General features: G+C 40.7%; 6 protein-coding genes across 9 annotated transcripts; 2 read left to right on the forward strand and 4 right to left on the reverse strand.

Moving 5' to 3' along the window:
- Positions 1-334: 334 nt before the first annotated feature.
- Positions 335-4,749, reverse strand: yipf1 (Yip1 domain family, member 1). Its single transcript, XM_047027721.1, has 10 exons — positions 4,642-4,749; positions 4,222-4,295; positions 3,927-4,081; positions 3,722-3,802; positions 3,479-3,566; positions 3,060-3,176; positions 2,793-2,959; positions 2,434-2,616; positions 1,727-1,823; positions 335-1,502 (listed from the first exon to the last, which is right to left on the reverse strand). The coding sequence occupies exons 2-9, from the start codon at positions 4,256-4,258 to the stop codon at positions 1,746-1,748; spliced, it is 906 nt and encodes a 301-aa protein (XP_046883677.1). The 5' UTR covers positions 4,259-4,295; positions 4,642-4,749; the 3' UTR covers positions 335-1,502; positions 1,727-1,745.
- Positions 4,750-4,974: 225 nt separating this feature from the next.
- On the forward strand, positions 4,975-7,177 carry lrrc42 (leucine rich repeat containing 42). Of its 2 annotated transcripts, none has more exons than XM_047027704.1 (7): positions 4,975-5,602; positions 5,689-5,820; positions 5,902-6,020; positions 6,125-6,210; positions 6,309-6,422; positions 6,519-6,603; positions 6,738-7,176. In XM_047027704.1, the coding sequence occupies exons 1-7, from the start codon at positions 5,202-5,204 to the stop codon at positions 7,028-7,030; spliced, it is 1,230 nt and encodes a 409-aa protein (XP_046883660.1). In that variant the 5' UTR covers positions 4,975-5,201; the 3' UTR covers positions 7,031-7,176. The 2 variants fall into 2 exon arrangements, with proteins under 2 accessions (XP_046883660.1, XP_046883659.1); XM_047027703.1 differs by having other exon boundaries at positions 4,976-5,602; positions 5,899-6,020; positions 6,738-7,177.
- Positions 7,178-7,197: 20 nt separating this feature from the next.
- On the reverse strand, positions 7,198-8,704 carry LOC124472336 (low-density lipoprotein receptor class A domain-containing protein 1-like). The gene is made up of 6 exons (XM_047027112.1): positions 8,653-8,704; positions 8,315-8,434; positions 7,979-8,119; positions 7,716-7,853; positions 7,474-7,602; positions 7,198-7,366 (listed from the first exon to the last, which is right to left on the reverse strand). The coding sequence occupies exons 1-6, from the start codon at positions 8,702-8,704 to the stop codon at positions 7,212-7,214; spliced, it is 735 nt and encodes a 244-aa protein (XP_046883068.1). The 3' UTR covers positions 7,198-7,211.
- A 90-nt stretch (positions 8,705-8,794) lies between these two features.
- Positions 8,795-11,690, reverse strand: tmem59 (transmembrane protein 59). Its single transcript, XM_047027716.1, has 8 exons — positions 11,469-11,690; positions 11,013-11,118; positions 10,642-10,736; positions 10,378-10,530; positions 10,194-10,269; positions 9,836-9,956; positions 9,576-9,693; positions 8,795-9,465 (listed from the first exon to the last, which is right to left on the reverse strand). Exons 1-8 carry the CDS (start codon positions 11,622-11,624, stop codon positions 9,313-9,315), a joined length of 978 nt encoding a protein of 325 aa, XP_046883672.1. The 5' UTR covers positions 11,625-11,690; the 3' UTR covers positions 8,795-9,312.
- A 96-nt stretch (positions 11,691-11,786) lies between these two features.
- On the forward strand, positions 11,787-13,664 carry tceanc2 (transcription elongation factor A (SII) N-terminal and central domain containing 2). Of its 2 annotated transcripts, XM_047027727.1 has the most exons (5): positions 11,787-12,187; positions 12,498-12,639; positions 12,761-12,954; positions 13,088-13,222; positions 13,573-13,664. In XM_047027727.1, the coding sequence occupies exons 1-5, from the start codon at positions 12,083-12,085 to the stop codon at positions 13,606-13,608; spliced, it is 612 nt and encodes a 203-aa protein (XP_046883683.1). In that variant the 5' UTR covers positions 11,787-12,082; the 3' UTR covers positions 13,609-13,664. The 2 variants fall into 2 exon arrangements, with proteins under 2 accessions (XP_046883683.1, XP_046883682.1); XM_047027726.1 differs by lacking the exon at positions 13,573-13,664 and having other exon boundaries at positions 13,088-13,544.
- Positions 13,361-18,582, reverse strand: cdcp2 (CUB domain containing protein 2). 2 transcript variants are annotated; one of them, XM_047027697.1, is made up of 6 exons: positions 16,261-18,582; positions 15,581-15,928; positions 15,003-15,344; positions 14,534-14,887; positions 14,210-14,388; positions 13,361-13,910 (listed from the first exon to the last, which is right to left on the reverse strand). In XM_047027697.1, exons 1-6 carry the CDS (start codon positions 16,325-16,327, stop codon positions 13,605-13,607), a joined length of 1,596 nt encoding a protein of 531 aa, XP_046883653.1. In that variant the 5' UTR covers positions 16,328-18,582; the 3' UTR covers positions 13,361-13,604. The 2 variants fall into 2 exon arrangements, with proteins under 2 accessions (XP_046883653.1, XP_046883654.1); XM_047027698.1 differs by having other exon boundaries at positions 13,675-13,910; positions 14,215-14,388.
- Positions 18,583-19,988: the final 1,406 nt, after the last annotated feature.

Raw genomic sequence — 19,988 nt, forward strand, 5'->3', positions numbered from 1 at the left:
GTAGGAGCCAGCTTCAGTGTAACTCAAAGCTGGGGCTAGAATGACCATTAATTAGGGCACACCACCCCTTTGACACAAGTTTCAAGTGACACAATTTTTTTATTTTCTTAATTAGGTCAAATACTTGGAATCCCTGATATTGCTGGAAAAATCACTGAAGCACACATCCCTGCCAACTGGGATGTTTAATACATAATACATCTCAAAATATGTTGTGTTCTTGGTGGGCAGATAAGGATCGTAAATGATACCTTTGTTGTACCTGTCCTGGAGGCATCGTGTATGCGTAACAATGCCTACGGCAGATGTTATCAATGACCACAGACAAAACACCTTTTCAGAAAAGATTGCCAGATATATTGAAAACATCATCATATAGAAGTCCTTTAAAAAAGAAGTAGGTGCTGACCTTGAGACTTTGCAATTACTTTAGTCCCTATTAGTTACAATCTCTCCTTTAAATAATTCAGCTGTCAAATTGTATAAATGTACTTATTTACATCAACACAACTGACAACGGGTATAAAAATCCTCTTTTCCCGAATTTCCATCACATTACTAATGCAACTATTTTACTCACAATTACCCTTATTAATTAACCTTAAAAACCCCCATTATATTATTTGAGTTACCAATCTTTCCACACCAGATTTATATTCCCATGCAATTTGGTCCTACAAAGAATAATGTTCTCGCCGTTAAATAGGAAACATCAAAGCATGAATTGACAAATTCCCAGTGTATCAATCATAGCATTACATTTGAATGATAATAAAAAGCCCACCCGACAAAGACATAATTCTAGTTTGAAACTGAACTTTGGCATTACATTGAAAATACTTACATACTGAACAGGATAAGAAAAGCAGTTATATGTATATAAACTGTATTAATATAATACCCAATAAATCATACACTAAGCATTAGTTTCATTGTTGCTATATGCACATAACCAAGATTCAATAGACTTGACCCCATAACAATGTAAATAAAAAAAGGTTGTTTTATACATCTCATTCTTCATTACACAGTGTTTTATCTATATCACGTTCAAATAAATATTTAACATTAAAATATTTAGATGACGACTGTCTGAATTTGAGACCACTGCACCTTTTTCTTACTGAAAAAAAAAAGTTAAGGAACATTTTGCGTGAGGAACAGAAGGGTGCATTTTGCAGTGGCCTCTTAAATTTTACCCTTCTGTTCCTCACTCAATTGTCCTTAACCTTTTTTTTATTTTTTATATATATATTAAAGAAAAAGGTGCATTGGTGTCATTTTTTTCCAGAGCTGTACATCTTAAGGCAGTTTAAAATCCATCTCATTCAAAATAACATTTTCTACCAGTGTTTATTTTCAGAGGTCACGCCAACTGGACCATGTTTGTACACTTGTTTCTTGAGGACTAAACAGAGGGACCAAGTGTAGGTGAAATCTAGATGACCCATGACTTCATTGCCACAGCAATCGGATTCTCTCTAATAAGGCAACAGGAGAACCTGCAATTGAAAAAGAATCACACTTGCTTTGGGAAGGAGAAATCATGTTGCCCAGAGGAAGCCTGTATCAGATGTTGAACAGGTCATCGTGAAAATACATTATACTAGAAACAGCAAAGGACTTTAAGTCGAATGTCTACATTCATTTATATAAAATGTAGATAATGACTGATGGTGTCAAGATAATGTGTAAATGTGTAAAAAAAACATCCGTTCACAAAAACCTTTAGACAGCACACAGATTTAGTGTGCCAGTGTGACCAGTAAAGTCTTGGAGACATCAGCAGGGCCTTCAGCTTCTGGTGAGCTAAAGAAATAAGCCTAGAACAAAAATGTTGATCAATAAAAATCAATCATTTGGACAGCAAATCATTTCCAGAAGTTTCAATCACCTTTTCTTCTTCCTCCACATCCCTGACCACAACAGTATGTAGACTAATCACCTATGTATATGTAAGCAGACATCCAATACCCTGATAGCTGGCTGCCACCACACATGGGAGTGTACCAAATGGCTTCCTTCCATGCCAGTAGACAGCCAGGATCATTGTTTCCGTTGAGCAGCAAGCCTGCCGAAGGTAAACTACTAACTTGACACCCCTGGGTATAATCCTTTCACACGCATAGGAGGAACACTCCAAAAATGGCAGTGTAGTGTAGCGTCTAAGATCAAACACAGCTAGTTGGGTCAATGCCGTTGCCCACTAACTGAGGTAATTTGGCCCGGAACAAAATTAGATCATTTCATTATCATGTCATTACTTATGTCAATGAGGGCAACCAGGTGAAGAAAATTAGGTCAATCAAGATGGGGGTTGTCAAATCAGGATACGGGCATGGTTTGGTATGGATTTCCTCAAAGCCATTACACTGTATTATTTGGTGGACCAATTAGTTTAATCTCTGAATGCAACACTGAAAGTAACATTACCTTACAACCAACTGCCAGCAGTGTATGCAGAGCCACAATGGCTGACATGATCGCTATGGCAACCCTGGGGTGGTCATCCCTGACTGCAGGCCAAAACGTCAAAGCCAGAACAGAGCCAGAGAGACACAGGGCCACCACAATAGAACACCATCTCACCCCATCATATGGTATGATCCACAGCACCTGACATCAGCAAAATAGGACAAAACAGTTCATGAACTCCCTCTACTCTATTGTATAAAAAATGTATACCTCATTTGTAATCCTGATACAAAACATCAAAAGCATGAAAACCCAGTAAACCTAAATTAACTGAAATTGCTGCAGTATTTTCAACAGGAGCTATTTCAAGCACTTACCACTGCAGGTATGTAAATAGAAAGAGAATATCCATATACACAGACAATCTCCAGAAAGGAGTAGGACACCAAGTTCATGACTTTAGTGTTTCGCCACATCAGGAGACCCCAGAGAGCAAGAGGTACCAACCAAGCATAACTATATATAGCTGTCGCAGCTATGGTCACTGAAATATCAAACACATTTCTGTTGTTAAGCACATTTGTGTGACATATTTGTTTTTAATTTGCACCCTAATGAAAAAACTAAACAAACATAATACGTACCTTTCCGAAACTCTGGCACATATTTGTACTTTGGTTGACCCAAATGGACCAGGAAATTTGAGATATTTCCACTTATAGCAATGGCAAATACAAGAGTCGCACAAATCCAGAATGGCCCTAAAAGCACACACAAACATTTAAATAATTATAGAACAAAGTTAATACTTGTACATACAGTTCAGGCATTCATGACTGCATGTCTTAAAATGGGTCAAAGATTTAAACAATAAATTCATTTATTCCAATTCATTTTTTCTCCCATTGGGAGTTTTTCTGGGAGTTTTTCCTTGTCTTCCTTGAGGGTTTAGGTTGGTTGAGGGGCAGTTCTATGGGCGTATGTGAAGCCCTCTGTGACATGCTTGCGTGTAAAAAGGGCTATAAAAATAAATTTGATTTGATTTGATAAAATTGCTACTAACCATAGAGATCAGGGTTGTTGCGGATGTACAGGCAAACAAAGTTTTTTCCAGGCCATGGCAGTAAGGAACCAATGATTCTATCCTTCACCTAGAAGAATATTTTTTTTTTATTACAAGGTACTAAGGATGAACAACTGTATACACTTAACTCAAATGTATTTAGACACAGGATATAAATCCATGTTGACCCTATTGCATTGTCCTAAAAGGAAACACATTTGTGTGGTAGGCCTAGATCACTACCTGATGAGTTTCAACATCAAAAAATGTTTGGTAGTAATCAAATGTCCAGAAAGGAGCACTTTTCTTTTGACCAGACAGTAGCTGAGGAGACAAACATTAAAAGTGAACAAAGTCATTGCTGTGTGACATTTTCAAATCATGTGTACCAATGATTTAAAGATCTTTGACATTGGATGATTTATGTACATTCTAAAACCAGCCTCACTTCAGTCTTGTCATCATTTGCCAGTGTGTCTTCATCATTCTCAAAAGGCATGCCAGCATGCCTTTTTTGCTGCTGAGGTTTGTGACCAGCATCATCAATGCTGATTGTTGTTGCATCCCTATTACCTCCCATCAGGTTTTCAGCATCATCAAACTCTAATTGATTGGATATAAGCAGGAAGAACAAACTCAATATATACCAAAGATCAAATGTAACACATGTTCAAATGCCACTTTCAAATCACTCATCCAAAGTAACCAACCAAGTCAATCAAAGTAGCACAGTGTCCACTCACCTTGAAATTGCAAGTGAAAATCACTAGTTGTGGCCATTCTGGAGGCTAGGGTAATCAGACTTCCAGAGTAGCACCTGTATATGGATCCAGTACATCATGTTGTCAAATTTCACAACGTAAGGTCAGGCCTGATTTATAAGCTATAACGTTCTTTGGCTTAGTTTAGAGCACATTATATGATATAGCTAGTAGTACAATAAAATTAGATGGTGACTTTTTGTTGTTGAGAAATATAGAGCTAACAAAACACCAGCTACAAACACAGTAGACTATAGGAAAGCAAATAAAAATGCAGGCTTTTCAGTACAGTGTGTAGCTACGTAAACTAAGAATCGCCCTTTGCACCATCATTTTGGACAGCAATCTACAATTGTTTACGTGGTGACATTTTTACAACCCGCTAGTTAATAAATCATTTACCAATTTACTCGCTAAATTTGACAAACGTTTGATTTCTTCCACGAACACAAGCTCAAGTTGGCAAGTCCAAATATGTAAACAAATGCAAACTGTTCCGTTCCTGTTCCTGTTCCGGCTAATTTATTTTCAAAATGAAAGTCTGCAATATAATCAGGAAAACAACTGCGTCCTATAGCGGATATATTTAAGCTACATATAATTGTAAAATTGTGTGGTAACCAATTCCTGTTATTTAAATAAAGATCTATATAAAAGACGCTTGTTAGGAGGAGACATCTTAACAAACCATAAGAAACCTTTATTTTGATAAGTAGCTAAGCGCAGCTCTTCCTCTACAGAAAAAAATGTATACCTATTGAGTATGCAATAATGATGCGTCGACTGTTTTGTAGAGGGCTGTATGAAACTTTCCCAAAGACTTAACGTAGCTACAGAGCTAACTACCCCTGATAGAAATATACCTTAAGCAATACGACAAGTAGTGAGTCAACGGGTCCGGTTAGTTTTCCAGTTTGGGTCTATCGTCAGGTTTATATGGTCTGGGTAGGCTATTTGAGATTATGGTTGATTTAGATTCTGCTACTGTCTACGTTCGCGAGAGAGGCCAACTTCGTCGCATCAACGGCATAGTCCTCGCGGAGACTAAACAAGAATCATCATGCAATAGACCGACAAATCCTCTTAGAATGAAAAAAGAACACTTCGTTTTCACGTATAATAAAGAGGGCAGTTTGAGATACACGGCCAAAACCCTATATGACCTCTCTTTGCTGTTTATAGCGGACAATATCCATCATGTTGACAGCCTTGTTGGTTTCCCCGAACAAGTTGGAGACAGACTTTTTGTTGCCGCCGAGGAGAAGCAAGTATTCTCGGATCCAGTGACTGCGCCCCGGGCTCTGCAAGTCTTCAGCGACGCTTATGGAGAAATTGTCCTAAGCTCCCTTTGTCTTCGAAATAGGTGCGGTATTGCAATCTTTCCTTTTATCATTACACCACCCAGCTTTCAGTTGACAATAACCCTGCTTTTTTATTGAATTCCACCAGGTTCCCTTTACTTTCAGAAAAGCTGGAGGAAATAAAAAAGTTCAGTAGTTTAAAAAGTCTAGATCTCTTTGGCTGCAGGCTAGGAGACAACCACGACATTTTCCAACATCTCACGTCTGACTTACTGTCCAGGTAAGAGTAGACGCAGGGCACAATGGCGAGTTGTTATGGTTAAAAGTATAATCTAAAAGGCCTGTTCTTTTTTTCCAGAAGTCTTGCTAATCTCTTCCTTGGGGGTAACAGTCTCTCAGATGAGGGCCTTCAGAGACTGACTGCACCTATCAGAATGATGAAGAGGGGACTGAACAACCTGCAGCTACTGGGTCTGTCCTGTGAGTGACTGCAATACTGTCCTCTTCAATCTTGGTTCTGACCATCCGTAATTGTGTACAGGCAAATCAGTGTTTTGTGACTGAGTCGTTTCTCTTTTCCCCAGACAACCCTGTCTCAGAAAGGGCCATAGGATATCTCGCATGCCTTCCAAAGCTTCAAGGGCTGGATTTATCAGGAACAAATGTGAAGGTGAGATTTATTTGCAGGGTGTCCGTCACCCTATAATGAGTAATAATCTATGATTCGGTCGTTATTTGAATTTACAATGATATTTAATACCTTTCCAGCTCAGCACATCAGTCAAGAAAAAACTGTGGGAGGCAACTGGGTTGATTCTGTCTGAGAAACCACTACAAGTATTTGACCATGTGTGTTGTAAAACTGAAGGGTGGGCAGAACAGGCAAGTCTACAAGTGTATTTAATGTACATTCACAATGTAACATTTTAATCAGTGTACTTTGTACAACAATGTTTCAAATCATAACAAATTTGACAGGTAATAAACCAGTGGGAAACCAGTGCAACACAGCTGCCAAAACAGAAGAAGGCACAGGATTCAAGTACTGCAGCCTCTCACTTTTGTACGTTAAATAACTGTTTAACTGTTGTCATATTAGTATTTTAAAGGTGGTCCGGTCTCTATCGCAGTGACCATATTTGCTGTGACCAAATTTGCAGTTTGACCCCAATTGCCATCTAAATGTGTGCTGTCCAGTTGGTAGGAAAAAGTTCATCCGAGGAGTACTGACTGCATCGCCTTTGGTGTGGAACAAGGAGGACGAGGACACCGCGGAGAGGCTTCATTTTCATAAAGCAACACACGCCCACACACATGGGGCTGAACTTCCAGGAAACATAAATAGCCACACAAAGCCATTGTCGCAGAAGACTAAGAAAAGGCAGCATAAACCGGAGCTTGGGGAGAGTGGCCCCTACTGCCCCTCGGCAAAACGTTTCTCCCCTTCAGCACTCTCTGAGGAGGACTTGAAGCTGTTGAACAGCTACTAATGCATACATCCAACAGCCTTACATACTCACATATTTTACACAAACTGGTGTAATAGCATTTCCAGCCCAAGGTGCTTAGGATTTGACCACATTTTTGGGTAATATCATGCACTTTTAGAAATAAAATTCTTAAATGAAAATGAATCTTGAATTTGTCTTCAATGAACCAGGTGCATAGTGGCTAGCTGGGTTTAGGGCAGATGTACTCATCAGACCAATCAAAGCAGTTCTGCTGGCCATTTCGGCATAAACTACGAGGAATGCAATTGCAGTACTGGAATTCCACTGGGGTACAGAACCACCATCCTACCCTACAGGTGGGTGGACATCCAGCATCTATAGGAGAGGATGGACCAGTAAGTATAACATATTTTATTTGATAGGATTTATGTAAACTACAATGGTGGTCATTATGAATATTTTAAAGGTAAAAGTAAACTCACAGACTCCGATCTCATCGGAGCAGTCCCCACAGTCATTGATGTGATTACATTTTTTGTCAATAAAGATCCAAAACTGAGGGTTTCCACATCGAAACACTAGACCTGCTGGAAGGCTGTCAGGTAGATCACCTGAAAAGCATTCATCATCAGAGAGCATACTTGCCAGGGTGTGATTCAGAAGTTAAAGGTAGCTCCTGGTTTTTGAGGAGAAACAGACATAAATTGTGAAAATGGTGATTTACTGCACATGTCTTTGTCCTCGTCAGCACCGCTCTGACAGTTCACAGCCCCGTCACACAGATCAGAGGGTGGGATGCAAGTCACTCGGTCATCACACAAGAACCCTGTCCTGTTGTCTGCTGTCCTGCAGGCACGATTCACTGCATGGCATTCAACAAATCATTTTACTTAATCAAAGGTGAACACCAATTCTAACACTTAGCATTAAACTTGTGTTAACACACTAAGCTTGTGTTTTGCTCCATATCTCAACCCCATATCTTACCAGGAGGACGTTTTGGAACACCAAAGATTAAAGTGAGAATGACACCAACCACTGCCAGGGCAAGAACCAGTAGTACAACAGAGGAGATACAGATAGCTCTTCTGCTACAACACTGGCAACCATCACAATCTCCACAGCAATCTACAGAGAAGGGGGAGAACATTCAACTACAGAATACTTTTAAAAGCAACTTAAAGTTCTGCTAATTAAGCAATGGGTATTTTTCATGTTTGATTGAACCTGTTATTAGGGCCCAATAACATAATTATTTACAAAAATGTAAAGGTAAGGAGATCGTCTACATTTGACAGTGTTGTAATTAGTAAGTGTCCTCACCCTCCTCTGCTGATTCGAAAGAATCGTCAACAAAAGCTCTCTGCTTTAAAAAGGGAATTAAACACTTTATTTTGCTAATACAGCAATGGAGCAACAGGTAATATGTATTGGATTTGATTGCTGGTAAATTATCTTAGTTTAGCTATATGCTGCTTTTACAGAAAACACATTTTTAACTCAAATTACCTGTGGATGGGTCCTGTTTGATTTCATAATTGCTTAATGTCTTTAAATAAGCATTTATTCCGTCTTTGAAATATGTTTTACTTCTCTTTGGCTAAACTCATCAGCTCCTAAGTTTACATGATTGGGAGGCTCAGTGATGGTTACTTGGTAACCATTTACAAACAGTCTCCCCTTTGCCAGCTTAGACATGCCCATAAAGACCATTGTAAACATCTTACAAGTAAGTTTGACCGTTGAGCTTAAAGTACAGCTTGATAATACACACATTTTAACAGGAAAACAAGAAACAATTTCTACCAATTCAACTCATCAATTTATTTATTCAGATTAATTTATCCATAAGAATACAGAATAGTGAAATGACAAATACTTATGCGCTGTAAAGTCTAAAACTAATTGAAGTTGTTGTATATCACAATTAGAAACCCGTGTCCACTAAATAAAACACAAAAACACAAAAAGAGACCGAATTAAAAGCAAAGCCCACCGCATACCCAATTATTTGAAACCTGAACTTACAGGTCGAAAATAGTTCATCAACACAGCATCATTCAATAATATAGCACACCAAGGTCTGTGAAAACACCACAAATTAAAGAAATAATTCCTTAAAAGCTACTTGCGTCCTCATTAAATGTAAAGTTTACTGCCTCAATTAGCTTATTCCAATATACAGAAATTACCACCACTCCAGATTCCACATTTTGAGAGCAGGACAAGAACAAGGACAGCCATTAGAAATAAGCTGGAAGCAGTTATTTAGACAGAGGGTCTAGTGCAAAAAAAGTAAGACTACATGAGAGATTTAACCCCTAGATGTTGGACTGATCCAGATTCACTTTAGAGGGAAGAGGTCCGGCTTCTTCCTCGCCCCCTGGGGAGCTGATGATCACCAGAGAGGATGCTGGGTAAGGAGTCAGCTTCTCTTCATTTGCATACTCCATATCTCCATAGATGCTCAGCTTCTAAAGTCAGAGACGGGTAAGGAGGATTTGATTGGGTTTCAGCCTTTGGTTTCATGTTGCGTTTTAATACTCAGTTTGTTTGATAGTTTTGGATTTGGCTATAGACTGACCTCTGCAGGTACATATTGGTCCACAGCTGTCGCCACTGTAGCACAGCATATCCAAATCAGGACCAGAACAGACAGTACCAGGGTTGTGGTCAGAATCCACCCAGGCAGCCAAGGGTTCCTAAGATATCAAATAAACAAAAGCACAAACATTTAGGAATCAAATATTTGTACACATCCTACTTAAGACTGCTTCTAGTCCACCTGTTTCTACAAATCCTTGAGTAGAGTACTAGGTACTAACAACATCCTAGCCAACAAACCTTGAGAGGCAGCTGAAGAGGTTGTAGTCATCCTCGCCGGAACTCCGGCCTATGAACATATCCCTGTCCCTCTCCTGGATGAAACTACGGTGGTAGTCCTTGTATACAATGTTGCTCAAAGCTTCATTAGGAGCAAGAAAGACAGGTTGTTCCTATCACTGTTCACATGTCGATTACAATTGTATTGTCTTCATTAAAAACATTTTTATAAGGGTTTAACTTTTGTGCTGCCTTCGGGTCACGTGACCTTCACTTGTATGTGGTAAAGTTGTTGCAATACAACGGTGGGTCACAATGACTGATGGGTCACAATGACCCAAATATAAAACAAGGTTTAAGACAACACAGGAGGGCTTACGGGTCTGTGGTGAATCTCCTTTATCCTCCTCTTTCTGCAGCTCAAACTGGGGAGCAAACTGGAACTGTGGTTCTGACTGTGAACCAGAATGCAAACTAGATTTTCTATAGAATTCTAAGAGTTCAGTTGTGGGATATTTCTTGTTTTGCATGACAAGGCACACTAGCCACACATAGTATATTACCTGAAATATGACTACTTTGCCGTCATCTGCTTGGAGGTAGAATGTCCATGATGAGGTAATGAAGTTCTGGGCTTGGCTCATGACATCATCCCAGAATCCTCTGACCAATGTCATGGGGTACAACAGGTGGATCCTTGGCATCATGGCCAGCAACTATAAGGCAACCAAACATTGAGAAATTGGACTCCATCTTGTGTCAAGTTTGTTGACATTCCAATCCGTTAATAATGTGGTGGATAATCTGAAACGGACTGTAACCGTTACCTGCTCTTGTCTTTGTTCAGCAAATGGGAGCTGATTCTGGCAACCCAAGTGGCATGCATATTGCTCATCTGACTTGGTGTAAGCTTCACGACAAGCTGTGAAAAACAGTATACAACAGAACTCATTAATTTGAACAATAATAATGTCACGGATAGCCCTGTTACTGGTGATTAACAAATTCACATATTACCAGACTCATTTATTTCCAAATAATAATTTACTGTCAAAATATTGTTATTGTCATAATACCCGTTTCACAGGTATAAGCCAATGTTTTAAGGTCTGGTTTCAACCTCATGTACAATTATTTGATCACAAAACTGAGACAAATGTTAAATTCACATTTTAAATACTGCTGTTGATAGTCTTACTTGAATCACACTCGGCTTTGGTTTGATTCAGTTCGTCGCTGTCGCCAACAAATTGGCAAATGGAGAACAGACGGCAACCCCTCTGACAGGCGTAGAGTTCCTCCTCCTGCAAAAACAAACAAAAAACAAACATAGCTACCGTACAGTAGCTGGCCATTGAGCGAGTAATCATTTTTCTTCACCATAATTGACACCATAATAACTAACACCAGCAATTGTTTGCTGTCGAATGTTGAAGACTATCAAACACAACCTCGGAAAGTACGTTATAAAACATTTGTATGAAAGCTAATGGTTTGGGTGGATTAACGTTTTTAAATACGAAGTACTGGCTAGCTTAGTACTTAGCCATCAAAACAACATTTAGCTAGTAGCTAGCATTAGTAGTTTCGTGTGCTAAACCAGTAAGACAGGCTTACTAGCCTAGCTAGAGCTAGCTTGGTTAACGTAACTCACTCGGGGATAAGTATGCAAACTGTATGTCATTTGACATGTTTTGTGGCAAGATGCAGTATTTCCCAAAACGCCATCAAACACATCTCCAGACGCAGTAGTACATGCAAGCACGAAGCACAACATTGCAATGCAGTCGAAGATCTTAAAGCTCCCCATTTTTGCCTCGCTGAAAATCTAAACAGTGCCAGTAACGAGTCTTCTTCCTTGTACGTTTGGTTAGGTCTACTCGTTTTGTGTTACATCATTTTTCAGGAGGAGCGGAACAGACCTCTGAAATCGATGAATGGTCTGGTCCTGAGTTGGAAAATGTATATTGCATAACCAACCATCCCAATGCACATGAAGTAAACACACAATATAGTTGATAATGGCTCGGTCATTACCCACAGTAGCCTCAACTAGTATCTGCCCGCACTCAACAGCGGCCACCCGTCAATGGGGTCCTGGCTTACAAAACGAAATATTTGATTTTAACGGAAGTCTTGCAAGCAAACAGCGCATTGGACCTACACTATTTTTCAATGACTGTCTACACAATCCACTCTGGTAAAGCTAGGAACACGGAGTTAGTAAGTAGTACATTTATAACCGACAATATACAGAGTGTGAATTGAATGGAAATGGACAAGTTTGTCGTGCGACTACCCATCGGGAAAACAACCAAAGAGACAAAAGACAAAGAAAAGGTTTATCGACAAGCGACTATTGAGTCTCTGAGGGTAAGATTTATAAACAGTAGCCTACTAAAGCTGTAAAATGATCATTCTCATAACGACCGGATACAAATGCCAAGAGGGTAATTTGTTCAACAGTGCTTACAGTCTCCCCTTAGTAGTTATCACTCCTTCACAGATAATTGTTACAGGGTTAGACAATTCTACATCGACCTGGTCCATGTAACTTCAAAGTAATTTTAGAGACCTGACGAGAGATTGGTCAAGGGATCAACTTTTTGAGATGTACCATTGAACCTGAGATAAAATGTCGTGAAATTCAAAAGCCTAATCCTTCACCATGTCTCCAAACCAGAGAGTGGTTGTTATAGAGGACTTTGAGCGGTACAAGGCAATGTTGCAGCTGCCAAAACAGACCAAGGAGAATCTGGTGCTTGCCCTGACTGAGTTAAACAAGAAGATGCCGTCAAAGGAGATTCTGAAGTCAACAAAAATAGGTATGGATCCCCTGTTTTGTTTCTAATATTCCACATTGGCCAATTCCTTCAAACACTTTACTGTAGTTGACATCGTAAGGGAGTTCTGTAGAAACAAGGTCTGATGAAGCTTCTCCTTCAGGTCACACTGTTAACAAAATGCGCAAGCATGCTGATCCAGAGGTGAGCTCATTGGCTAAAGAGGTCTACACTCAGTGGAGGACATTTATAGAAGAGAATGCCAATAAGCCCTCTATTGAGGTCCGCAGTGACAAACAGTCTGAAACACTCAGAAACAATGCAAGGAGACTTATGGCTGAAACACTGGATGTGAAGGTGAGAAAACTACTGCAGCAGAGTATAATCCGTATGCTGTTAATACAAACATTACACTAAATGTCCATTTAGTGCCCAGTATTCATCCTTTGATGCAAGATGTGGTGATCTTAACTTGATGTAACCCTTTCAGGTTGATTGTGGGCTCGTTGACAACATAGAGAGAGAGGTGTTCCACCAGAGCTCGCGGCTGGTCAGCGGCTCATACAGACGGACTGTGAGAGCATTGGTCTTTGCTTTCAAACACAAGCCTGTGATCAGAAATGAGGTAAAGGACAGCAAGATCTCAGTCAACCAGCTGGTCGCCAACCACAAGAAATAATGTCTGTGCCTAAAGGCCAGCATAAGACTCAACGTTTAAGATATTGGCGGAAGGGAGTCACCCTTTTAAACATTCGAGAAGATAGTCAGAGCACATACTTCTTTTAATTTCTTATTTTTTATGAGATGAGTGTTGCTAAATATTTGTGTCAGTTACACTTGCATTTGTATGCTGTCATGCCAAGAATGTGGATGAAGGATATGTGCCATACATAACATTAGGATGTTTTGTACATTTTAGTAAAAAATAATACACTTTTTAATGAAAATATTACGCTCTACAATGTTCTGGCTTAGATCTTGGAAATGGGGGGAGGAGAAGGAATACACTAAAGCAGCACTAGCCACACAATGGCGATCACCATAAGAATGACAGCCAGCACACAGATGCTGATGAAGACGATGTCACTGGGATCGTGAGGCTCAGAGTTTGGCGCCCCCACCCCGCTGCTGGCACTCTCCGCCTGGCGAGCCAGCTCGTTGTAGCGGTTGCGCTCTTCCGTAGATATGATGGACACGGTGGCCTGTTTCTTCTGGGCGTCGCACTGCACCTCGTACTCCTGGACATTCTGCTGCTTCCCCTCAGAGAAGTCGATATATAGTGTGTTTACCAGCATGGTGATGTTCCGGCGTTTCTGCAAGGGTAAAAGCCATTGGGTTATTTAAATTGTATTAATTTAGTAGACGTTTCCTTCCAATGTGACGTGCAGAACGTACAGTAGAAGATCAAGCATCCGAAGTGCAACAGTTCTACAGTATTTCGGTGGTCACGTAAGTGAAGTGGATGATGTCATTTGATAAAGAATCTGTTTTGTGACTGAAATGGATTCGAAGCAAACTGGTGTTCTTTTTAAATCCCAATAATATATAGGCTGCAATGATGTGTAACAAAGTGATAAAGTGTTGAAAAGTGAGAGAGGAATGTGAAACTTACCTTACCTGCTGTGCCACAATTGACAAAGCGGGCAAGTATCTTGTAGGTAGTTGCTGTCAACTGGGCAGTGCAGGAGGGGTTCCCCAGGTAGATATTCTCACGGCCCAGCTGAGGCACAGACTGCTGGGCTATCAGGATGGAAAATTCTGTTCTTGTGCAGCTAATGTTCACTGGTACCACTTGGGTTGAGAAGTAGAAACAAAATGTGCAGTTAACAGCCATAAGAAAAAATATGTTTTTTACCCTCAGGTAGTCTTTACATGTTGGAAGGAGACAGGATACATTATGACAGCAAATGGGGACAGTCATGAATTAGACACTCACCTCCAATATAGGAGGCAGAGAACCCTTTATAAGCATAATTTCTGTCAGTACTGAGGACAACGAGCAGCTTGTTGCCCTTGGAGATCAGATAGGGAGGGTGTTCAGAACCACACCAGTGGCCTAGAATTGGGTCTGTTTGGCTATTCCCGTCAAACACTGCAACAGAATCGTAGTCACACTCGTCTGTTAGGCTGTTTCTTTCCTCTAACTCTATGACAGGGAAAGAGAGTTTGATCCGGTAGCCCTCTGCCAAGGTAATGATCCAGTGGCAGTTGATGTTGTTGGGGTAGATGTTGGGGTAGTTTGGGCTGGTAAAGTTGTCATTCACTTCAGAAAGGACCTGCTGGCATTCACCTGACAATGGACATTCAGTTGATCAATCCATGACAATAAATTGGTTTGTAAGTAACTCAAGAACATTGTCATTTAGATGTAGAAATACAGATATTAGTGGTGCTACCCTACTTACCTGAGTAGTAGTAAGCTTTGAACCCCCTTCCACCAATGTTGAAGTCGGAATTAAAGACCACGAGCAGTTGGTTGGAGGTGGTGACCTTATTTGGAGGTTTGTCTCCCCCACAGTAGTTCCCCAGATGACGATGGGTGACGGTGGGGCCATCAAAGAGGGCCACAAAATCAAAGTTGCAACCCTCATTGTTCTCAAGCTGGAAGTCCAAGAAGACCAGGGTGACCACACTGCGATTGGATACGTGAATAGTCCAGGAGCAATTAGCATTGTTGCTGTATTCCTGAGGGTAGCCCGGGCTGGAGATGATTCCCGACAGGCCAGTTAGAACTCCACCACACATATCTATAGGGAGAGGCGGGATGTGGTTACTGTGGTAACACAGCAACTGACTGAGGCTGTATACAAGTCCCACATTAAGATGCATAGTACTTCAATATTTAACAATATTAAACAAACTTTCAAATAAGAAGACTCCCCTACTGTAGCATACTCAGTTATATTATTAAGTGATGTATTATATAAACAATTTAACTGTAGCACTCCAGGGAAATGAGACAATTCCCAACATGCATATCCACCTTTCCTGTAGCCCACAGAGAATCCCCTGTGGGCCACGTGGCGGTCTGAGTGGAAGATAATGGACATGATGTTCCATGACGATGTGAACTGGGGTGGGGAGACTTCACCACAGAATGTCCCCAGGAGGTTCCCCTCATCCTCAGAGACGCCATTGTAGATTTTGATGTAATCGTAGGCGCAGCTGACATGGTACTCCAGCTCAAAGTGCTGGAAAGTGAGGAGGACAGAGGAGCCTTCTGCGACTACAATCAGCCAGGCGCACTCGATGTCGTAGGGGTACAGTCCAGGGAAGTTGGGGCTAGATATGTTGCCAGAGGAAGCTGAGAGGATTCCACCACATTTGACACCTACACTTTTAAGAAATGATTGAAGAAATTAGTGTAATGTACTGTATTCCAATATCACAACATGGCCTGACTGGTAGCTTGTAAGAGGTTGTACATTGTGGCTGTGTTGTATCGCAAGCCCTGCATCCCACTATTAAACAGATACTGTTGAGGTTCTAATATTTATTGGCAACTTAATCAAAACATAGTAGAGGTATGTTCTAAAAGTGTGCCTGACACAAAACACAAATGTATATAGACTAAGGGGCATTAACCAGTTAAAATAAAATCACACAATCTAACCACTCAAGTGTATTATCCAATGCAGTACTCCTAAAAATACATAAACGTACCTTTTTTTGAGACCGACTTGCCAATAAATAACAGCAGCTGAACAAGTACAACCATCCAGAAAGTCATGTTACTGTTCTATTGGTTTAAGAAAGCCTTTGTATTCAGTTGCAACATCAGAGAAACGGCACATCAGTGTCCGAACACAGCCACGGGACGTCTGCAGAGGCGCCAGTCCATGGAACGTTGAAAAATTAATCTGCTGCCTGCATGAGGAACTTGAGAGCTGGGCCATCCTTTGCCCCATTCGCTAAATTTTAATGACCGCTATCAAATGAGCGCAAGTGGCTTGTTAGGACACTGTTTGGAGAGAGGGCATACATGTTTTATGATGATAAGACAGGCTGGACACCAGTTGCCATGGAGCTGGATACACACAGCAGGCACATTGATCTCAACTACAAATGCCTTCATTGGTAAGACATGAGTGAGACAGCCACCCAGCAGTTGGTGTTTGGGTAGCCTTCACTACAGTAGGCAGACTGGACACATTACAGGGAAAGATCCATGTAGTGCCAGGAACTACTGTATGTTCTGTTTATGTTTTAATGACAGCCAGGAGGTTAGATGTTCGCTTGTTGAAGTGGGAAAGCATGACGGATGACATATTTCTATACTTCTAGTAATAGGAGGCCTGAGTACTTGAATGATTTTACACGGCATTAGTGTTGTTGTTTAGGCATCAGTAAAGAGCAGATAGGCAGCGTGTTCTGTTTGTCCTTCATCATTCCTCAGTGCCAAAGGCAGTTGTCAGGGAATCAGATCATACTGTAGCTGTAATAGTCTTGGCCAACACTCAACGCTGGAGAGAGCTGCGGGAGATGAGCTCCGTCAGAAGGACTAGCAGCTGCAGCCAATCCTTAATGTAGGTGCCAGCTCTGGAACGCTCAAGCGCTCTGTTCTAGCGTGGCTGTACTGTTCAAAGTGAGGTGAACCAAATGTGTATGAAGTCTTCCACAATATTAAAGGGGGAGATATTCCATTTGTATTTCCGCCATCCGTAGACGATGCCACAGAAACTGAATGCAAAAAAAAACAACTACTTGTGGTAGTGCGTCCATACATTGCTAGATGGCACTGTTGTACTGTAAGATCAAAGGAGGACTCTGCACTGGCTTATAAAGATTAGATGAAATAAATAATGTGATTAAAATCACTCAAGTGATTTCCACCACAACCATTCCAGGAACCCAAATGTGTGGCCGTCTTGTTTCCTTTCATTCAAAATTCTGTGAACTGAGAATATGCTTTGCTTTAAGCTTGACTTTCTGCAGGCAGTGAGCAAACATGATAAAGAAATGTGTTTAAGCAAGATATATTTTTTTCTATGCAATTAAATCACTTAATGACAAATAAGTACTTTCCTATCAAAACCCAATTAGTAATAAATGTTACGTTCAGGCATTTTAATTAAGTTTTCAATCAGAGGTAGGGTTTTAGACACCAACCCTCTTGCCTCAGTGCTCACTTGAAAGGCAAATACTGAGTTTACCTTACCTCTTTCTTTTTTTGAGATTCAGGGTTTGGAAGACTTCTTTCATCAGAATGGTTGCTATTCAGTCATCCTTTATCTCAAGACTACAATCTTGTGCCTCCTGTTCCCAGCTTCTCAACTTGATGAAGTCATGAATGCTTCCAATGCCACAATGAACAGTTTGCCGCACAAAAGCCACAGTATTAGTTCAGGTTGGAAAAAGGTATTTTTTTTGTCTTGCACAATTATCTCTAACCTGTCAATCCATGTTCACATGAGAGGAAATTGCTGTCTGTGCCATCTGACTGTTGTGTGCCTCTCTACTTTACCACAGTTACCAGTGAGTTGAGTGCTTCAAGTGACAGGCCAGGGTAAACATGGCTATTTGAAGCTGTGAACGAGGGGGAGTTGTTGTGACAATTCCAGCTGGGTTGTCCAGACAACTGCCAGTGTCTGCTTTAGGGGAAGGCGGCACAATTTTAATTAATCGTTGTGTTGGAGCTGTGGCCGTGTAAATACTGCAGATTAGCAGGAGGGTGAGGTAGGGAGAAATGAGAACTCTGGGAACATATACAGAGTATGATGATGTCCCTGCGTAAGAGCTCCTCAGCAGGCTGCTTTAGTGCCCTGTACGTTCTGGGTACTAAATTTCTTGTTCAGGATGTCTCCACTGTATCAGCAAATACCTCTTGCCACGATCCCACATGAATATCCATATAAGTAATTTAACAGCAGAATAGAGAGATACATTGGAAGGGGACTGTAATTAGTACGACTATCAAGTCTTGGGTAATCTTATCACAAATGTTAAATTGGTGAATTAAAAAAGTTATATGGTTGGAAATGTCAAAAACAAATAAAAGCTCCCATATATGTCCACATCGTGAACTGACTCATCATAAATTAAAAAGGAATTAAGGACAAGTAAAATGTTTATATACAAATAACCCGTAAGGGACAAGATGTACTTAGAGCAGACCAGAGGTCATCTGTCAGTTTGAAAATGAAGGATGTCTGCATGGGCGTGTGACTAACCGCATACCCCACAGTCATAGTGCCTGCATCACTGAGGGCGTGTGTAACCGCATACCCCACAGTCATAGTGCCTGCATCACTGAGGGCGTGTGTACCCTTACTGGGACCTTCAATGGCCACAGCACTTCTAACTACAACTGACCCCTCTAGTCCTTTTGGCCTGTTCAGGGCTGGAACTGCCCCTCTCTTCCTGCCAGATGGCCTTAAGTAAAAACCCTGGCCAGGTTTGTGGGTGGCGCCAGCTGTGTGTACAGACTCACTGTTAGCTCAGCTCATCTTCCTCTTCATTCAAATGTGTCTCTGAATAGATATTACTTCACTACTACAAGTATTAACATACCATGCATGAAAACAGATTTCCAACATCATCTATAGCAAGGAACTTCAACAAAGGCCTCTAGTGAATTGTACCTGCTTTGCTGAATGGTGTACAGAGATGAATTACAAAGCACTGAAAAACTCATTCATTCTCAGAAATGTATCTAATTTGATTATAAGGACATGCTTTGTCCAAAGAGTCCAACGCTATCCTTTGGGATACGAAGGCTCCCATCCTTGTTGTTATAGCATGTGAAGCTGAATTAGATGGTATTTTTATTTCTAAGAAAGGAGAAAAACTGATTACTTTGCCTCACATTTCCAATTTAGGTACAGATATGTTTTGTCATTGGATATAATTGACTCATTAGTGAGACATTTGAAATTCTACCCTGGAGTCCTTAAAGGATGAGGCTGCCCACCAGAAATGCTAATGGTGTTAAGGATGAAAAAGGGGAATGGGTTAACAGCTACTGGACAGTGGGCTCCTGAGACACAGAATGACCAATTACTTACATTAATGGGGTCTAATTGAACAAGCATTCCCAGATATATCAGATAAATGTTTCCGAATTAGCAAAACAGGAAATATATCTATTTAACTGTGTAATTATGCAATTATTCTCTCTGGAGTTGTACAATCCAGGAAACCAAATGGATTAAGAACAATGTCCAGTCTCCCATTGATTGTGTGAAACCGACACACGCCATGCCAATCGATCACAGCACCGTAGGTCATCGAATACTTACATGGGACATAATCTAAGCTTGCTGATGGATAGGAGCGTGATGAGTATGGCCTAGGAGTTGTTTGCACTGTGCTGCGTCATACATCAGTGGTTCTCTCTCATCTCTAATGGCCACAGAGACTCCATTAGTCCTCCACACTCTCCTGATTGATGA

Source organism: Hypomesus transpacificus, chromosome 10 (genome assembly GCF_021917145.1).
Source record: "Hypomesus transpacificus isolate Combined female chromosome 10, fHypTra1, whole genome shotgun sequence".
NCBI lineage: Eukaryota > Metazoa > Chordata > Actinopteri > Osmeriformes > Osmeridae > Hypomesus > Hypomesus transpacificus.

Bases quoted from the DNA above. Each gene is read 5' to 3' on its own strand.
- yipf1 (XM_047027721.1), bottom strand. From the start codon at position 4,258: ATGGCCACAACTAGTGATTTTCACTTGCAATTTCAAG. The intron at 4,082-4,221 runs GTGAGTGGACAC...CCAATCAATTAG, and splicing joins TTTTCACTTGCAATTTCAAG to AGTTTGATGATGCTGAAAAC. The intron at 3,177-3,478 runs GTTAGTAGCAAT...GTGTGCTTTTAG, and splicing joins CAACAACCCTGATCTCTATG to GGCCATTCTGGATTTGTGCG.
- lrrc42 (XM_047027703.1), top strand. From the start codon at position 5,202: ATGGTTGATTTAGATTCTGCTACTGTCTACGTTCGCGAGAGAGGCCAA. The intron at 5,821-5,898 runs GTAAGAGTAGAC...CTTTTTTTCCAG, and splicing joins ACGTCTGACTTACTGTCCAG to AAGTCTTGCTAATCTCTTCC. The intron at 6,604-6,737 runs GTACGTTAAATA...TGTGCTGTCCAG, and splicing joins TACTGCAGCCTCTCACTTTT to TTGGTAGGAAAAAGTTCATC.
- LOC124472336 (XM_047027112.1), bottom strand. From the start codon at position 8,704: ATGGTCTTTATGGGCATGTCTAAGCTGGCAAAGGGGAGACTGTTTGTA. The intron at 8,435-8,652 runs GTTACCAAGTAA...ATAATTTACCAG, and splicing joins GGGGAGACTGTTTGTAAATG to CAATCAAATCCAATACATAT. The intron at 8,120-8,314 runs GTGAGGACACTT...CCTTCTCTGTAG, and splicing joins TTTCGAATCAGCAGAGGAGG to ATTGCTGTGGAGATTGTGAT.
- tmem59 (XM_047027716.1), bottom strand. From the start codon at position 11,624: ATGGGGAGCTTTAAGATCTTCGACTGCATTGCAATGTTGTGCTTCGTG. The intron at 9,957-10,193 runs GTAAGCCCTCCT...CTCCTAATGAAG, and splicing joins AGGAGATTCACCACAGACCC to CTTTGAGCAACATTGTATAC. The intron at 9,466-9,575 runs GTCAGTCTATAG...CTCTGACTTTAG, and splicing joins ACCAATATGTACCTGCAGAG to AAGCTGAGCATCTATGGAGA.
- tceanc2 (XM_047027726.1), top strand. From the start codon at position 12,083: ATGGAAATGGACAAGTTTGTCGTGCGACTACCCATCGGGAAAACAACC. The intron at 12,188-12,497 runs GTAAGATTTATA...TCTCCAAACCAG, and splicing joins CGACTATTGAGTCTCTGAGG to AGAGTGGTTGTTATAGAGGA. The intron at 12,955-13,087 runs GTGAGAAAACTA...TAACCCTTTCAG, and splicing joins CTGAAACACTGGATGTGAAG to GTTGATTGTGGGCTCGTTGA.
- cdcp2 (XM_047027697.1), bottom strand. From the start codon at position 16,327: ATGACTTTCTGGATGGTTGTACTTGTTCAGCTGCTGTTATTTATTGGC. The intron at 15,929-16,260 runs GTACGTTTATGT...TTAAAAGTGTAG, and splicing joins CAAGTCGGTCTCAAAAAAAG to GTGTCAAATGTGGTGGAATC. The intron at 14,389-14,533 runs GTGAGTGTCTAA...TCTCAACCCAAG, and splicing joins CTCTGCCTCCTATATTGGAG to TGGTACCAGTGAACATTAGC.